General features: G+C 43.7%; 1 protein-coding gene across 1 annotated transcript; it reads left to right on the top strand.

The window, feature by feature from the left end:
• Positions 1–364: 364 nt before the first annotated feature.
• Positions 365–3,324, top strand: LOC308370366 (extracellular calcium-sensing receptor-like; the record flags this gene model as incomplete). The annotated part of the gene is made up of 5 exons (XM_080845020.1): positions 365–616; positions 821–1,651; positions 1,795–2,001; positions 2,099–2,222; positions 2,420–3,324. Exons 1-5 carry the CDS (start codon positions 374–376, stop codon positions 3,322–3,324), a joined length of 2,310 nt encoding a protein of 769 aa, XP_080701146.1. The 5' UTR covers positions 365–373.
• Positions 3,325–18,212: the final 14,888 nt, after the last annotated feature.

Genomic DNA, 18,212 nt, shown 5'->3' with positions numbered 1-18,212 from the left:
CAAATGCATTTTGTGACTTCTGTCTCTTGAATCTATGTAAATTATAAACTATATGTCTTATTATTATTATGACATTTACCATGGCAGTATGTGGACCGAAATTACCATTCCAGTTCAAATGTAAATAATATTACCATTCGTAGTAAAATGACTTGTGCTGAAATTTCGCCCCCAATGCTTTATTTAGTAAAAAAAATGCAAATGACAAGTAATATGAAATAAATCAGGCTAAGGCACATGAATTTGTCAATATAAATATCATGAATTAATGACTTATTAAGATTACCTCATAATCTTGAATTCTTGATCCATAACAAAATCTTGTTTCTGATGTGACAGTTTTCAGCAAGGGCCTTACCGCTGGGCCCATGCTATGGTATTTGCTGTTGAGGAGATAAACAGAAATCCCTACCTCCTCCCAGGAGTGCGACTTGGCTACCAAATCTTAGACAGCTGCACTCGGTACCCCTGGTCCTTACGAGCAGCAATGTCTTTGATCAGTGGAGGGAATCATTCCTGTAAGTCTACTGGACCTGTGCGTGTGATTATAGGGGATGCATCTTCTACTCAAACTATCATGCTGTCCAGGACCCTCAGCCCTCTGCAGGTGCCACTGGTGAGTTTCATCATGGTAGAACTACAATCTATAAAGATAACTATTCTGGATGTTCTGACTGCCAGCATTTTTTTTGTAAACTGAATGTTCTGTTTTGTGGCGCATGATTTGTCCATCAAAATGATTACACAAGAAAGTAAGCATTAGAACTATTGATGGATGGAAAAGACTTACCGAGGTGTAACTCATGCTTTGTTTTTGCAGATCAGCTATCAAGCCAGCTGTGCCTGCTTGAGTAATAGACGCAAGTTCCCCAATGTCTTCCGCACTATTCCCAGTGATGTGTATCAGGCACGCACAATGGCCCGCCTTGCTGAGTATTATGGGTGGACCTGGGTTGGAGCTGTGGTGGTGAATAACGATTATGGACTACTGGCAGTGCAAGCCTTCAGAGAGAGGGCACAGGCCACAGGGATATGCCTGGCTTTCTTGGAGACGTTAAACCGTGAGACCTTGGCCCAGGACGTGGATCGGGCAGCAACTACAGTGCAGATGTCTTCAGCGCGGGTGGTGCTGGTGTTTGCCTGGTACACAGATGTGGAGGTTCTGCTGCTGGAGCTTGCTCGCCGAAATGTGACTGGTAGACAGTTCCTGGCCAGTGAGGCCTGGAGCACCAGCTCATACCTGCTCAATAACCCTGCCCTGAGAAATATCGGCAATGGAGTGCTGGGAGTGGCCATTAGGAGTGCACCCATCCCAGGCCTAGAGGCACATTTACGCCAGCTTCATCCCTCCAGTCACCCAAGAGACGCCCTTCTGAGAAAGCTTTGGAAGGAGGAGTTTGGTTGTAACCCTGACAGTGGCTCCAGCTCTGACTCATCCTCCTTACCTCCCTGCAGTGGGACAGAGAGCCTGGAAGGGGTGCAAAGCACTTTCACAGATACAGCTAATCTGCGGGTGACCTATAATGCATATATAGCTGTGTATGCTGCTGCACATGCCTTTCACTCTCTACTGTCATGCAGTCCAATAGAGAACACTGAGATGAACAGAAGCCATCAGTGTTACTCTGACTACAATATCAGCCCAGCTAAGGTGAATATTTCAGCCTCAGTTAATTTGTTCGGATAATTTGACATAAATTATTAACACAGAATATCATATCATATATATCATTAACAAAACTCAACTTGACTTGAACCGAGATGAGCTTCACTGTCAACATGTGCTCTTTCAAGCTTTTGCAACACCTAAGTCAGGTGAACTTCACCACTCAGCTTGGTGAGAATTTCCTCTTCCATGGTGGGGACATCCCAGCAGTGTATGACCTTGTGAACTGGCAGGAAGCACCTAACGGTGTGCTGAAGTACATCACAATTGGACGTGTGGAAGGATCCCAGCTACATCTGGAAGATTCTGCCATCTTGTGGGCCACCGGATCACAAGTAATTCCATTTAGAGCTAAACCTACATTTATATTGTAACACATACTTACTGAAATAACACAGCAATAATTACACTCCACCCTTCTGGCATATGCAGGTGCCAGGGTCTGTGTGCAGTGAGTCCTGCCCTCCTGGGACTCGAAAAGCGAACCGGAAGGGGGAGCCAATCTGCTGCTTTGACTGCCTTCCCTGTGCAGACGGAGAGATCAGCAACACAACTGGTGAGGGTATAAAGTTTAGAGATGTGGCATCATTAACAAAACACCTATCACAACTGTCTACTAATTAAACCATCTAATTATACCTGCTTATTTTAGAGGATGAAATAGGTCATATTGGGCCATGGATGGATATGAATATATTAAATAAATGTAATAACACTCTAAATGTAGTATATTGTCTTGTCTGTGTCGTTTAGATTCTCTGACTTGTGAACGCTGCCCTCTGGAGTTCTGGTCCAACGATCGGAAGAACATGTGTGTTCCTCTCACTGTGGAGTTTCTCTCTTTCAACGACACCATGGGCATCACTCTCACAACTGTTGCTGTATCAGGTGCTGTGATGACAGCGGCTGTAGCTGTTGTCTTTCTGTACAACAGACATACACCCATTGTGAAGGCCAACAACTCTGAGCTCAGCTTCATGCTCCTGATGTCACTCAAGCTGTGCTTCCTGTGTTCTTTGTTGTTCATTGGTCAGCCAACAGACTGGTCATGTCGCATTCAACAGGCAGCGTTTGGGATTAGTTTTGTCCTGTGCATCTCCTGCATCCTGATCAAGACTATAGTGGTTCTGGCCGTCTTTCGGTCAGCAAGACCTGGTTCAGACTCTATGATGAAGTGGTTTGGGCCGGGTCAACAAAAAGGCAGTGTTCTTCTCTTCACCTGTGTGCAAGTGGTTATATGTGCTGCATGGCTATCCCTAAGACCTCCTCTGCCTCACCGGAACATTGGACATAAAATCATTCTAGAATGTACTGTAGGATCGGTGGCAGGATTTGCTACATTACTTGGCTACATCGGTGTGCTGGCAGCAATCTGTTTCCTGTTGGCATTTTTTGCTAGAAAGCTTCCAGATAATTTCAATGAGGCCAAGTTCATAACCTTCAGCATGCTAATTTTCTGTGCTGTGTGGATTGCTTTTGTTCCTGCCTATGTGAGCTCACCAGGGAAGTATGCCATCGCCGTCGAGATCTTTGCAATCCTGGCATCAAGTTTTGGCCTTCTCCTCTGCATATTTGCTCCAAAGTGCTTCATAATCTTACTCAGGCCAGAGAAAAATACCAAGACATTTCTAATGGGAAAGGCACAGACTCATCGATAAATTTTGAAAGCACAAGAAGTAATACTTTTGTTAATATTGCGCACTCGCTCGCCCCCTTCACTGAGACAGTGGTACTGCCTGCCTCACTAACAACATTTTTCAATGCATTTTGAGCTCAACTCAAAGGTTCTACGCTTGCGCACGCATGCGTAAAACCCAGTTTGGAGTGATTGCGCAATCCTGACTGAGGCACTGCCTCCCCTGCCCATAGACACCAATGCATCTGCCTCAACCCATCTCACGTCCCTGTTTTCTGGAACCGGAATTGCGCAAATTCAGCGATTTTGATAATAAAAATGCTCAAAATGATCGGAATCATGCAGAAATTACACCCATACCACAGATTTTTGTAAAGAAATATGAATATTTATTTCATAATATTTATATATATATACATATAAATATACATAAAAATATACATATCTCTGCCTCCCCTGCCTCCTATGACCGCACGTCCCTGCAGCACATATAGATAATGGAAACTATGGGCCCTATCTTGCACCCAGCGCAATTGACATTGTCACCGACGCATGTATCATTCCTATCTTGCACCCGGCGCACAGTGGGATTTTCCCTCCAGAGGCGCGCATCGACATGGGCGGGGCGGAACAGAGAAGGCCTTTCTCAGGCGCAAGTCTTCCCTTGTGGTATCTTGCCGTTTCAAAACGACAGTGCGCCGTAGACCAGAAAAAACCTAGTCTAATGTCAGAGGCGCATTGTGTAGAGTCTGTGGCACGTATTCAGACGCTATTTTTCCATGCCCCCAAATCCCTGCACGCTCTCAGGCGTGAGGGTAGACGTGGCGATGTCCTCTGCTGCCGTCAGGTCCTGGGTCGAGGCAGATCCACCTCCCGTGAGGCCACGAGAACATGTGTTACCTGCCAGCTTGGATTTACCACGTCTCCGGACGTCATTATAGCGTTTTCGGCATTGTGTAGCCGTTTTCGGTGCCCCGTAGTAGAAACAATCACGGCAATATCTTCCAATGCTTGCTTGACTTTTCTAACTTTTGGAGGGTTTCTCGCATCCCCATCTATCTCCCGGCTTTTTACAAAGCCATACAATAAATCAAATGTTACGCAGCTTCAATTAACCTGAATCATTTGGGTCAATGTGTACGCTAGATGTATGCCTATTTTTAAAATATCTTGGATATGGATATCACAATGATTTCCTGAAGTGGTAAATACTTTATTTTCCTTGTAATTATATATGGCTTGCCAAAAAATTGGTGTAAATCTTACGTCGGTCTCCTCGGCTGTGAACCTCCGGTCTTCCTCCAGGTAATTCCGCCATTATAATAACAAGCCGCTCTGGAATATGCGCTCCTCCCTCTTAAGGGGAATGTGAGATGACGCTCTGATTGGTTTATTGCATGTTACGCCCAAACCACACCTATGGCTGAGTAACCTCCTTTGGACCAACCCATTTTACATTTGCGCCGGACGCAAGTGTGTTTTTTCCGCCGTTATAATAGCAAATGCGCAATAGAGCCGCCCACACAGCTACTTGCGTTTGGCGCTGTCCTACTTGCGTTTCTGGTCGTCTAAATAGGGCCCTATGTGTTAAATGTCAGTGTCTTTTTATATGACATTAATGTCCTCAAAGATTACTACTTCACAGGAAAAATTTACATTTTGGATGCACTTTCTGTAAACATTTTCTAAAAGAACTGATACTTCTGGTAAAATAGTTCTGACATTTCTGAGGCTAAATTGTTTCACAGCATTCAGCATCAAATATGGCGGTACATCTATTTAAGATTGGCGGTGTATTAAAAGGCACATGATTATGTTTGAATTTCTTTGAGTATTCAGCTCTGTGTCACAGTAGGTTACAAGTCATGTATAACACCTGGTTTAGCAACCTCTGCAAAGCAAAACATCCCAAACTTGTAGTAGCTGCTGCTGGTACACTTTAGTTATTCACACTAAGGGCCACATGTATCGTCTAAAAAATTGCCATTGGCAACAGGTTTTGTGCTTCTGATTCACATCATTCCACAAGTAGTCTTTTTGTTTATTGTAACAGAAATGAATTGTAACTTGAACAAGTAATATGTTGCTATGCAACACCTGAAACTGAGGGAGGTGTACGTACGCACAGTGGTTGTACCATTCTCCCCTTTAGTCACACTCATCAACAGCACCACACCTATACTAGGGTTGTCACTACGTATTTAGTGTTTAACAGTGTTTCTTATCGGCAAAGCCACCTGCAGAAGCCAAAGAAGCTTGTAGACTGACAAGGTAGAGTAATATCACAAGATTTTACCCAAATGTGACATATGCATAGTCTTATTTATTGTGACCAAATAATAACAAAAAACAGAATGACAAATTGCTCCTGTTTTCAGCCCATACGCATTGGACCTAATTCCTAAACGCAGTTAAGAAAACTGCTCCTTAAGTCCACTTATGAAGATCCCGGGACAATTCTGGCATTCCTGACTGGTTTCTCATCTGGGATTGTGAGGGTTCGGCAGGAAAGGACACAATCGCAGACCCGGGTACTGTTCGGCGACGATCGCTAAGCGGTTTAGCGAGCTAAATTCCAGGCAAAAAAAAGACAACATCCCTTTAGCCAGTTTGCTGAAGCAACTTTTTATTAATAACCATGGTAACCAATCGCTTAGCACTTACCTGCTCCAGGGCAGACTAACCAAAGTTTATCTGGCTAAACTTGCCACACCCACGCCAAAAGGAGGGATCCCATTGACAAGGAGTCATATTATAGTTTGATTAGCGTAGGAAGAGTTCTTTGCGATCGCCAAGAAGATCCATTTCTCCATCATGATAAGTTCTTGTATTAGCGCTACCGATCCACCCGACAAGGAATAATTAATTTAAAAGACCTTCTCGAGTCATTTATTGCATACAACCACCGTCGAACATTGAATGTCTTCACTTTCTTGCGAGTGCCTTCATTTTTGTAATGTCAGCGATGCGGAGAACAAAGCACTCATAATTATATGACATTGGTACAGTTGATAAACCAGAAATAACTTTCATTCGCAGCCTGAGACGTGATTTTTAGTTTGCACATGAATAGCCTACTAACGTTTTCTTTGATCCCAGGAAATTTGAGCACATAACCCATCTCCATTACGGAGATATTGGCTAAAGTTGTTTTACCTACTTTAACTTACATCATTGCAAACGTTTAGTTTTGCAAACGTGTCTAGTTTTTGTGCAGTAGTGAATGGTGGATGGTGGAGGTGGATGGTAAGGTGGATGCATGATAAGAAGAGAGAAATAAACACAATTTATTTGGATTGCTTCAATTTATTGAATTTCTTATTAATACATTCACATTTAGTCATTTAGCAGACGGTTTTATTCAAAGCGATTTAAAACTACAATTCTTACGAGGGTGAGAGGAGTCGAACCGGTGATCTGCTGTATGCAAGTCATACACTCTACCCGCTGCACCAAAGTCACATGTTAGGCAGCTGAAAAGATATCACTTCTTATACAGCCTATAGACAGTTTCTTTAATGCTGTCGCAGTCGCAGCAGTGTTGAATTTTGACATGATTATGGTCTTGAATTCTTCATAACGCGTTCATGGTCATATCCTGCCTTAGCGGAGAAAAAAATGAGCCTATTTCTTTGAGTTTAGACTATGGTGCCGTTATAAATATCATGGTTTTGGTGATCGTCCTCTCCTGCCTTTTGAAGAGGGACGTGCACGCGCAATTTAGCTGATGATTTTAGCCTGGGACAAATTAACGAGAGGTTAAAATAAATTAGCGCCCGTCGCCAGACGGGCTTGGCCTGTTCTCAATTAGCGAGCTAGTTAATCTCCAGTTGCGAGCTAAATTAATTATCTTAGCTTCAGTTGTACGCCGAACAGGGCCCAGATGCAAGACAGTTCAAGGTTTATTCACAAAAAGTTTTAACGTGAAGATTCAAAAGGTGAACACACAAAAGTTCCGGGCACAAAAATTGTAAAAAAAAAAAATAAAAAATGAAAAACAGAAAGACAGAAGATCCCAAATTTGGAATCCACAGGGCAGGGCAAAAACATGGAAGCAAGGCAGAGAAGGAATACGGGCAAGGATACAGAAAAACAGGACAGACTCTCTCACCATACAAATACGAACCCACGCAAGACAAACTGAACTTAAATACCAAAGGGAATACCAAAGGGTGAAACAGTCAACACAAGGGTGAACTAAACAAGGGGAATTAACAAGACACAGGAGAAACCAAACAGCCAAACAAACAGGGTGATTACCATCGCAGCTGTGGTGGGTGATGGGAAATAACAGGAAGTAGCAGAGGGCAGGTGGGGGGCGGAGTTTCAGGAGGAAAACAGAAAACACATGGCATGACAAAACAAACACAAGAAGCACATGACAAAATAAACAAACACAAGAAGCACATGGTGGTAACAAGGAAACACAAAACAACAGAGCACAATCCTGGGCCCTGTTTGGCGTACAACTGAAGCTAAGATAATTAATTTAGCTCACAACTGGAGATTAACTAGCTCGCTAAATGAGAACAGGCCAAGCCGGTCTGGCGACGGGCGCTAATTTATTTTAACCTCACTTTAATTTGTCTCGTCAGCTAAATTGCGCGTTCACGTCCTGCTTCAAAAGGCAAGAAAGGTCGATCCCCAAAACCATGATGGTCTAAACTCAAAGAAAAAGACTCATTTTTTTCTCCGATAAGGCAGGATATGATCATGAACGCGTGTCATGTCATCATGTAAAAATTCAACACTCCCGCGGCTGCCACAGCAATATAAGAAACTGTCTATAGGCTGTATAAGGCGTGACATCTTTTCCCTTGTCAGACATGTTGCTTTGGTGCAGCGGGTTGAGCGTATGGCTTGCATGCTGCAGATCACCGGTTTGACTCCCTTCACCTTCGTAGGGGTTGTAGTTTTAAATCGCTTTGAATAACACCGTCTGCTAAATGACTAAATGTGAATGTATTAATAAGAAATTCAATACATTTAAGCAATGAAAAGAAATTGTGTCTATTTCTCTCTTCTTATCATGCACCCACCTTACCATCCACCATTCACTACCGCACAAACACTAGACACGTTTGCAAAACTAAACGTTTGCAATGATGTAAGTTAAAGTAAGTAAAACAACTTTAGCCAATATCTCCGTAATGGAGATGGGTTATGTGCTCAAATGTCCTGGGATCAAAGAAAACGTTAGTATTCATATGCAAACTAAAAATCACGTCTCAGGCTGCACATGAAAGTTATTTCGGGTTTATCAACTGTACCAATGTCTCAACTGTACTAATAGGCTACCACTGTCATATAGTTATGAGTGCTTTGTTCTCCGCATCGCCGACATTACAAAAATGAAGGCTACCACTCGCAAGAAAGTGAAGACATTCAATGTTCGACGGTGGTGTATGCAATACATGACTCAAGAAGGTCTTCTAAATTAATTATTCCTTGTCGGGTGGATTGGTAGTGCTCATACAAGAACTCATCATGATGGAAAAATTGATCTTCTTGGCGATCGCAAAGAACTCTGGGATGGGATCCCTCCTTTTGGCGTGGGTGTGGCAAGTTTAGCCAGCTAAACTTTGGGTAGCCTGCCCTGGAGCAGGTTAGTGCTAAGCGATTAATTACCATGGTTATTGAGCAAAAGTTGGTAGGGCGAACTCGCTAAAGCGGTGTTGTCTTTTTTTAGCCTGGAATTTAGTTCGCTAAACCGCTTAGCGAGCGTCGCCGAACAGTACCCTGAAAGGGATATATTCTTAGCTAAAAACAGTATTTTAGAACGAGGAAAAATTGTCGTAGGTAGGTCAGATGGAGTGCGCCCATAACATCAACATCTTCGGATTAAAATAATTATAATGATACAAAATACTAGCCTGACGATGTCATACTCATAATTCTAGTCAGAATATGAGTCTGAGACCGGACAATTGGGCTGTGATTATGGGGCGTGTTTCAACGAACCAGGAAAGAAAATTCCTCTTCGCTGAATTGGATACCTAGAACCAATCAGAGCAACGTAGTATTACCATCTGACAGATTAAACTTTTACCTGCTCCCGTAGGAAGGACGGCAAAAACATCTTTTCAATCGACAAATGCCTTGATCGCGTTTCTCTGTTCCTCTTTCAAAATGAATGCGCTGTCAATATCTGCTGAGATATGCCTGCTCACGTTACTTAATTAGCACTCAAGGCTAGAAGCTACCATCAGTTTCAATGATTTTTTTGGCCAACGCGTTAGCATAACCGATCAATAATGGTCTAGAGTGCTTTAGTTAGGACCTAAAATCCTCGGCAACACTCGTTTTGCGTATACACAACTAACCGAGTCAATGTAGACATAAAAAAGTCGTGTAGATAGCTTAAATCATATAAAATATGTCCCACTAAGCTCCCGAGACGGCGCCATCTTTGTTCGATGTATATTCCGGTATATTCTATCTATATCTGTCCATCAACGTATAAAGCCCGCCCTTACAATTTGATTGGTTTAGATTGCGTTTCAACCTTTTTGAAACGTTAAATCTCTCCCAACTAACTCGATTCCAGACTGAATCTCCCAGACCAAAAATTTTGTGGGCGGAGTTCAGGCTGGTATCCAGGCTAACAAAATACAAGAATATTTGAATCAATAACAATAACGTTTCACGTGGCAAATGGCAGTGAATAAATAATAAAGCACTAAACTCATGCGCGTGGTTATAGCCATAGTGGAATAGAATCGACACATAGGCATTCTGTAAATAAATGTGAATATCCATAACTAAAATATATCACATATATGAACCTACATAATATAGATAAGGCCTATCAAGATCCACAAGTAGCCTACTCAAGTATTTAACTCAACTGTAAAATTGAATCTGCTCTCAGCTCATCCCATTCCATTCATGCAGGCTATACATCTGCCATTTTGAATGTATAGTCCATATACCGCCTTGTTCTATATTGCTATTTTTTATTGTTGGTTTTACTTTTGTATCTTACTAAGTGTGCACATTGTAAGAGCCAGTGGAGAATCATTCCACTGCTCATCTTGCTGGTATAATGTTGCTTGTGACAAATAAAACCTTGAACTTGCACATGGACTTGAAATCAATCATGTATATTGAACCATGCCATCCAATAATCAATTGCGCTGTTTGAAGGACCAAGTCTGCACCCTAGGCCTCCACACGAACAATATGGCAAATCTACTCCTGCTGGAAAATATCGCTGATGTGCACTGAGGAGGGAGCGCAAGTACCTCGATCATGCAGACCTATTCGCAGATAGCGATGAGTACCTAGTTGGACACGTTGCTATTCGGATTCTTTCTGTGATTATTAGCTTTCACAAGCAGCTACTTTTATCTGCTTCGCAGAGTTTCTTGTGCAGCCACGTCTACCTGTTATGTATTTTGTTCTTTGACAATCAAGATGTTTGTAGCCCTGAGCTATATTTTCTTGTTTTTCTTAAGTGTTAAAATATTTCAAATGTTTCAAAAATGTTTTCAATCTGTATGCTTAAATGTTTTTCGGTTTTTTAAAAGCCTGTATTTTATTTTCATTTGAATATTTCATTCCTGGAATGTAATTGGTTGTTTTACAATTTCACCCTTGAACTGAGGCTGTGGTAACGGAAGCTGGAGGGTGAACACGAGAAAAGAACGAGAGGACATCAGACAGCTAGTTTTGAGCTCAGTATTCAAGAGTTACACACTGTACAGTAATATACAATATTCACACTGGTATAATCTACACCTAGGCAATAGGGTGAAATTCTAACTGATAAAGGTTAACAGACAGACGACCGAGACGTCAGTGATGTTGTAGCGAATTTACAACTGTTTCCAAAAACTTAGAGATAATATTCAATCAGAGTCAGAAGTCCGGAGTCCGATGAACTGAAATTTTATTTAGGCTAGTCAGATCATCCAAATATGAGAGTGTTGGTCCATGGAACAGCTCTGAATCTAAGACCCAATGCATTGTCTTTTTATCACTTTTTATCCTCATTATTAGCCACTCAGAATATTCTCGCTCACCTGTTGCCAGGAGACTTTTGCTTTGGGGAGAAAAGATCCTCCTGCCAATTTTCTTGGTTATCACATGATGAAAGGCTATGTTTGGCCTTGACTGGCATCATCTTGTGTGTGTACATGTATGGTTGTGTGCGTATGTGTGTATTTGTGTGATTGTGTATCCATGCGTGTAGGTGTGTGAATCTGTGTGTGTGTGTGTATGTGTATGTGTAATTGAGTGTTTGTTTGAATGTGTGTATGTGTATATGTGTGTGTGCGTGTAAGTGTGTATGTGTGTATGTGTGTATGTAGAAGTGTATATCTGTATGTGTGTGTATGTGTAAGTGTATCTCTGTATGTGTGTGTATGTATAAGTGTGTGTGAGTGTGGGTGTGTATGAGTGACCCCCTCCTGACTGCTTTGTTTCTTTCCACTGCCCTGCACCTGCACCCTGGTCTTCATGCTCGACCTTACATGATACGGGCCTAATTACAATTGTAGCTGCAGTTCTGCTCTATGACCACCATGGCACTGTTTGACAATGATAATTTTCAACAGTGACTGTGTTATTGTGTAGTTTGTAGAGTTAAGTGTTTAAAATAAAGCGTGCTTCGTGACACCTAGCCTGAGCGAAATTGTAGTTTGTGTGCTGGAGCACAGAGGCTATCACCGACAACATCCTGAGGCACACGGGACGTGGACGAGCTGCTGAGGTTCCGAAAAAAAGGATTGTCGCTAGAGCTGACAGGTTGCCAAGAACCGGGTCCTACACACACCGGACTTCCCATCGTCTTTCCCCAACGTTTTCCAACGCCTTGAGGGAAAGGTTCGTTCATATGCTAGCACTTTTTCTTGTTTGCTCTCAAAGCGAAGCGGCCGTTTGTTTGTGGTCCCACCGCTCACAAGCGACCTACAGATCTGCAACGTTGGGGGGTAATGCTAAATTATGCCGGCAAAGCATAGGACTGTAAATATTTGAATGTTTGCTGTTACTGCTTGATTTTTATAGATGACTGTTTGTATTTGTGTATATATGTGTCACATGCCTTGTGAATTTGTTTTGTATATTGCCATTGGTATATATACTATAGTTCTCTGAACCATGTTGGGCTAAGTTGAGCTGCTTGAGCCCAAGGATACCTAGCTTTCGAGTAACGGTCAAGGTGTCCTACGTTAGCTTAATATTTTACATAAGTAAACATTTCTTTTTTACTAAACCAGAGGATATTGTGTCTTTCTATACTGGATATTGGTTATTGCTATACAGTAGGATTGGTCTATTTAGGAATTTGGAATTATATGGAAATTAGGATTCTTTAATTGTCGCGAAAAGAGTTAATTCACTGAACATTATAAAATTTAAAACAAACCTGTGTGGGTTGAACACCCATATAGGGAACTTAATTGTTTTAGAGAACTTAGGGAGCGCCCACTTTAAAAGGTAATTTGATTAAAAGGTCATGCCATCATCAAGGGCATGAGGGGCGCTACATGTTTATTTACGTTGTGGACGCAGTTATTGTACAATGTCAGCAGCAGTGGGGTGAGGAAATTGTAGCGCAGTTTAGGGATGATGAAGAAGATGATTTGGTTTTTGCATTGTTGATCTCAGCGCAACTGCAACAGGGTTGCCTCCTAAGCCAGTAACCAACGTTCTACCTATTTAATCTCCCACTGCCATACTGGACTGGGGAACCTTTTTCTGGTACAAATCTTTTTCATTCTCATGTTGGCTAAATGTGCAGCTAGCTTGCATGTACAGTGTATACTCATCATGTGTGTGGTTATTTATATGGTGTGTGTTATATTGTATTATATTGCGATTTACTATGTATAGCCAGCAGGTGAAAGGGTTGTAAAATTTAGATGGTGCTGGTTAGTCCCAGGACACGCTTCAGTCCTTTTTGGTGCAACAAGTTCAATCACTGTTTTCCCCTTGCATAGAAAAGCAACTGAATGTGTCACATCGTACCCCAAGCTTGTTATTTCCGTTCAATGTGCAAGCTGTGTGTCCTCTGATATTATAAGGCCTGTCCTGTCCCATTCTCTCTGTGTCAGAGGCTCTGTTCTCTGGTTGAAGCGTATAGGCCTGGCCCTTCTTGAACCTTTATATTTAGGTACATCAGCCTCTGTCTAGTCATTCAATTGACTCTCTTGGGGGGGGGAACTGTTTATGGGAAACCACTAGTAGTGGAAGGGTGAACCTTGTACTGTTTACATTTGGCGCTGCGAGCAGGGTGACAGAGGCTGAGTAGAAACTAACAAATGAAAGGCTCTTTAAGTAGGCTTTTAACAATACTGGGGGAAAACAGTGGTTGAACTGCAGGAGGGAACGTGCACACCCAGGTTCCAGCCAGAAGACCGCTTAAACTCCAGAACTGGCTGCATCAGAATCTTAGTTCAAAAGTCAAAGTCAAAATAGCTGTATTGTCAATTACTTCACATGTCAAGACATACAAAGTAATCGAAAGAACGTTTCCCACTCTCCCCACGGTGAAACATATAAAGTGCACAGGCACAACAGATAAACATTTTCTAGTACTATGTATACAGACAAGACATTACATAAAACTAAGTAGAACATACAGATAAACGTAAAGCAGCATAGATTTTTCTTAAAAAGTTAGGTTATGGTAGTGCAAAAAAGGCAATTGGTAATGGCAATGTCAGGTCCCCACGGCGCTCTGCTCCGGACACACCCCCTTCAGCTCACGAACTCTCTCCAAACCTGCACATTCACCAGCTGCACTCCGACTATCACACAAACACCTACACCTGTCTTACTCTCTAGCCTCACTAACCTGCACCGTGTTCATAGTCACGTTAGTATTAATCATGCACACCTGCGTCCTTAAGCACTTTCACCACGTTCACAGTCAGGTAAGGACTTCACACCTGCATCCGCGATCACCTGCACCCCGTTTGAACTCAGATAATTAGTAATCACCAACACCTTTCACAGCTCTTTATATACCCCACACTCTGTGCACTCATTGTTTGGTGTCGCACTTTAACCGGTACCACACGTTGTAGCTCTTCTCAAACAGTTTTGACTGAAGCCTTGCCCGTGCTTGTTCGCTACCCTCTTTGTTTTGTTCGTGTTTGACTCAGTGTTAGTTTAGTCCTTGCCGAGTGAGACTCGTGTTTTGTTTACCGTCCTTTTTTTTTACCTTTTAATTTCAGAGATTGTCTCTTTGTTTTGTTTTTGTGTTCGTGTGAACCCGTGCCTTAGTTAAAGCCCTATTATGCAACAATAATACTTCAGGGGATACTTTAGGGATAGGATAAGCAGTTTAACCTTAAAATCACAGCTTAAAAAAAAATTGGGCCGCTACAATGACTTTTAATATGGAGGATCGCGTCCGTGCCATTGTCATACGAGGGTCCATAGGCATATAACTGCGTTCTGTAGTTTTGCCTGCCGCAGCCCGCCGCCCTGACTTGTTTACCTTCTGCCGATCTAGTAAGTAGCTTATTTTGCCGTCTTGCTTTGTCTTCTGTTGCACTTGCTTGATGTTTGACTGTGTAAGGACAGTCGTTGAGTAACTAGTAACTATAATGTCAGTCAGCAGCACTTCAAGAGATTTCGTTAGTTTTAGCTGCTAGCATACCTTTAGCGAATAGCTATTGATCCGTTGTGCTGTTGTAACGCAGTGCTGTGAGCCTGCGCCCCTCCTGGGCTGGACTGTTACCCTTGAGCGAACATGCCTTGTTTAGCAGTTCGGTATCCTCAGTTCTCTGTGCTGTATATCCTTCCGCGAATAAAACACCCTTTTCCCACAACATGCCGTGGTTCCCGTTCTGTTCCGTGACAGGCAATGTATTTGTACATTAGCAGTGCAAGTAGAACAGTAAGTGGTGGTAAAATGTAAGTGATAAAAGTGATAAAGTGCAGAGACAGTTTGTTGCAGAGTCCTGAGTGATTTTAGGGGGGATTTCAGCTTCTTGTCGGACTGTCGGATATGGCTGGGAGGAGTGAGTGGAGAGAATTAAGCTTCCTGACAGCTTGGTGGATGAAGCTATTGCTGAGTCTGGTGGTGCGGCAACGGAGGGTCCTATACCTTCTACCAGAGGGTAGGAGGCTGAACAGGCTGTGGGCAGGGTGGCTGGTGTCGCTCGCAATCGAGGTGGCTTTCCGGGTGAGGCGGGTGGTGTATATGTCTTGCAAGGAAGGGAGCGGGGCACCAATGATCTTACCAGCTGTGTTCACTATGCTTTGCAGTGCTTTTCTGCTGTGTACAGTGCAGTGCAGTGCCCCACACAGTGATGCAGCTGGACAGGATGCTTTTAATGGTGCCCCGGTAGAAAGTGTTCAGGATGGGAATGGGAGCTTTTGCTCTCTTGAGCTTGCGGGGGAAGTAGAGGCGCCGCTGGGCTTTCTTCACCAGTAATGCAGAGCTGGTAGCCCAGGAGAGGTCCTCACTGATGTGCACCCCCAGGAATTTGGTGCTGCTCACTCGCTCCACAGCAGCACCATCGATGGTCAGTGGTGGGTGTTCAGTGTGGCTTCTCCTGAAGTCAACCACAATCTCCTTTGTTTTGCTGACATTCAGCAGGAGGTTGTTGTCTCTGCACCACATGGTCAGAAGGTTGACCTCCTTCCTGTTGTGGGTCTCATCGTTCTTGGTGATGAGACCCACCAGAGTTGTGTCGTCCGCAAACTTCACCATGTGATTGGTGCTGTAGGTTGGTTTGCAGTCGTGAGTCAGCAGGGTGAAGAGCAGGGGACTGAGCACACAGCCTTGTGGGGCCCCTGTGCTCAGTGTGATGCTGCTCGAGATGTTGTCTCCGACTCGTACTGCTTGTGGCTGCTCACTGAGGAAGTCCAACACCCAATTGCAAAGGGAGGTGTTGAGCCCCAGCTGGTCCAGTTTACAGATGAGTTGATGTGGAATAATGGTGTTTAAAAGGGGGGGGGGGGGGGGGAGTTTTCTGTGGGCTTGTGTTGTTGGTTGCTTCGAACCGTGCAAAGAAGCTGTTGAGGTCGTTGAGCAGAGAGATGTTATCGTCGCAGGTCTGTGATGCAGGCTTGTAGTCCGTTATGGTCTGGATGCCCTGCCACAGGCTGCGCGTGTCTCTGCTGTCCTTGAAGTGGCTCGTTATCTTTTTTGTGAAGTCCTGTTTTGCTGTTCTGATGCCACGGGACATGCTGGCTCTTGCTGTTCTTAGGCCAATCCTATCCCCGGCTCTGAAGGCTTTGTCCCTGGCCCTCAGCAGCTGATGGACAGCTCCTGTCAGCCATGGCTTCTTGTTAGCCCGAGTGATGATGGTCTTTGTGTGGGTCACATCATCTGTGCATTTGCGGATATAAGAGCAAACAGTGTCTGTAAGCTCCTCATTGTCAATGTGGTTGTTGTGTGTGGCTGCTTGCTTGAACATGTCCCAGTCTGTTGTCGCAAGACAGTCCTGGAGAGCACTCATTGATCCCTCCGGCCACACTGAAATCTCTTTCCGAACCGGTTTTTCCACTCTCACTCTGGGCCGATATGCTGGCATTAGCATAACAGTGATGTGGTGGGAAAGTCCGATGTGGGGGAGGGGGGAGGCTTTGTTTGCACCTTTGTGTGAGGTGTTAACCAAGTCCTGGGTGTTTTTCTCCCCTGTTGGGAAATTAACATGCTGATAAAGTTTTGGAAGTACAGTCTTAAGATTAGCATGATTAAAATCTCCAGCGACGATAGTTAATCCATCTGGGTGTGCTGTCTGTTGTTCACTGATGGCCTGATATAATTCACAGAGTGCTGCATTCCTGTCACTGCTGCTGGAGGTTGGAGGGATATAAACCGTGATTATCAAAACCGCAGTAAATTCCCTCGGCAGGTAGAAAGGACTGCACTTTATGATCATAAACTCCGCCAGTGGTGAACAATGTCTGCATACTACCACAACGTCCTGGCACCACGCGTCAAGAATGTAAACACAGACTCCTCCACTGGTTGTTTACATCCGTTAATGTGGGCTCTGTTCGCTCGATAGCATGTTAGCTGCTCAAGATGTAGAGCGGGGTCGGGGATGTTGTCATTTAGCCATGTTTCAGTGAAAACAAGCACACAGCAGTTACTCACTGTCCGATTCGCTGATCTCAGCAGTCGTATGTGGTCCATTTTGTTGTCCAGGGATCTTATGTTGGCCATGATGATGGATGGTATGGCTGGGAGAGTTGGGCTAGCCGCTAGCCTAGCTTGGATACCTCCGCGCTTGCCCCTCTTCTGCTCCCTCGCACACCGCTTCCGACGTCTCCTGATCCGGGGCTGTAGTCGCAGTCGGGTCCGGTGAAGTCACAGGCTGGCGAAGTAATCCAAGCTCCTTGATTGTTGTCTCTGTTGTAGTATCCAACACGTTGTTATTTTTGCTCTTACAGATGTCTAGCAGAGCCTGTTGACTGTACTTGAAATCCGATGCATACAGACGAGACGAACAAGACAAACTTTCGGACAAACACTTATTAAATAAACAAAACATCGCATTTTCGGAAGCGTGGGTGGTCGCTGCGTCTACACGCGCCGCCATCTTGGATCCAAGTTTGGACTTGGGTGACCATTGGTGTATTGATTTTGTCGTTTTTGTTTTGTTTCTTTTTCTCATCCAGTGCAACATTATAATGTCGGGTGAAGAGTTAGCAGCACAACTGAGAGCCCTGACTGAGCTGAACTTCTATCGGATAAAAAGCTTAGAGAGGAAGTGAGCGTGTGAGTGTGTGCCTCAGGAGCGAACATGCCCAAGGTTTTCAGGCAAAATAGCTCAGGACCCCCTTACGGTAGAGGACTGGGTAGATGAGCCTATGTCTCAGTAAGAGAACACCTTGTTTGTGTTTGATTTATTAGACAGGGAATAAATCAAGTGGTGGTGAGCGAAAATCTTTACAATATTGCTTGAGGCTTATGGTTGCTCTAGGTCGGGGTATTCCAAC

Source organism: Sprattus sprattus, assembly GCF_963457725.1.
Source record: "Sprattus sprattus genome assembly, chromosome: 9".
Taxonomy (NCBI): Eukaryota; Metazoa; Chordata; class Actinopteri; order Clupeiformes; family Clupeidae; genus Sprattus; species Sprattus sprattus.
This window is presented reverse-complemented; position numbering and strand designations above follow the sequence as displayed.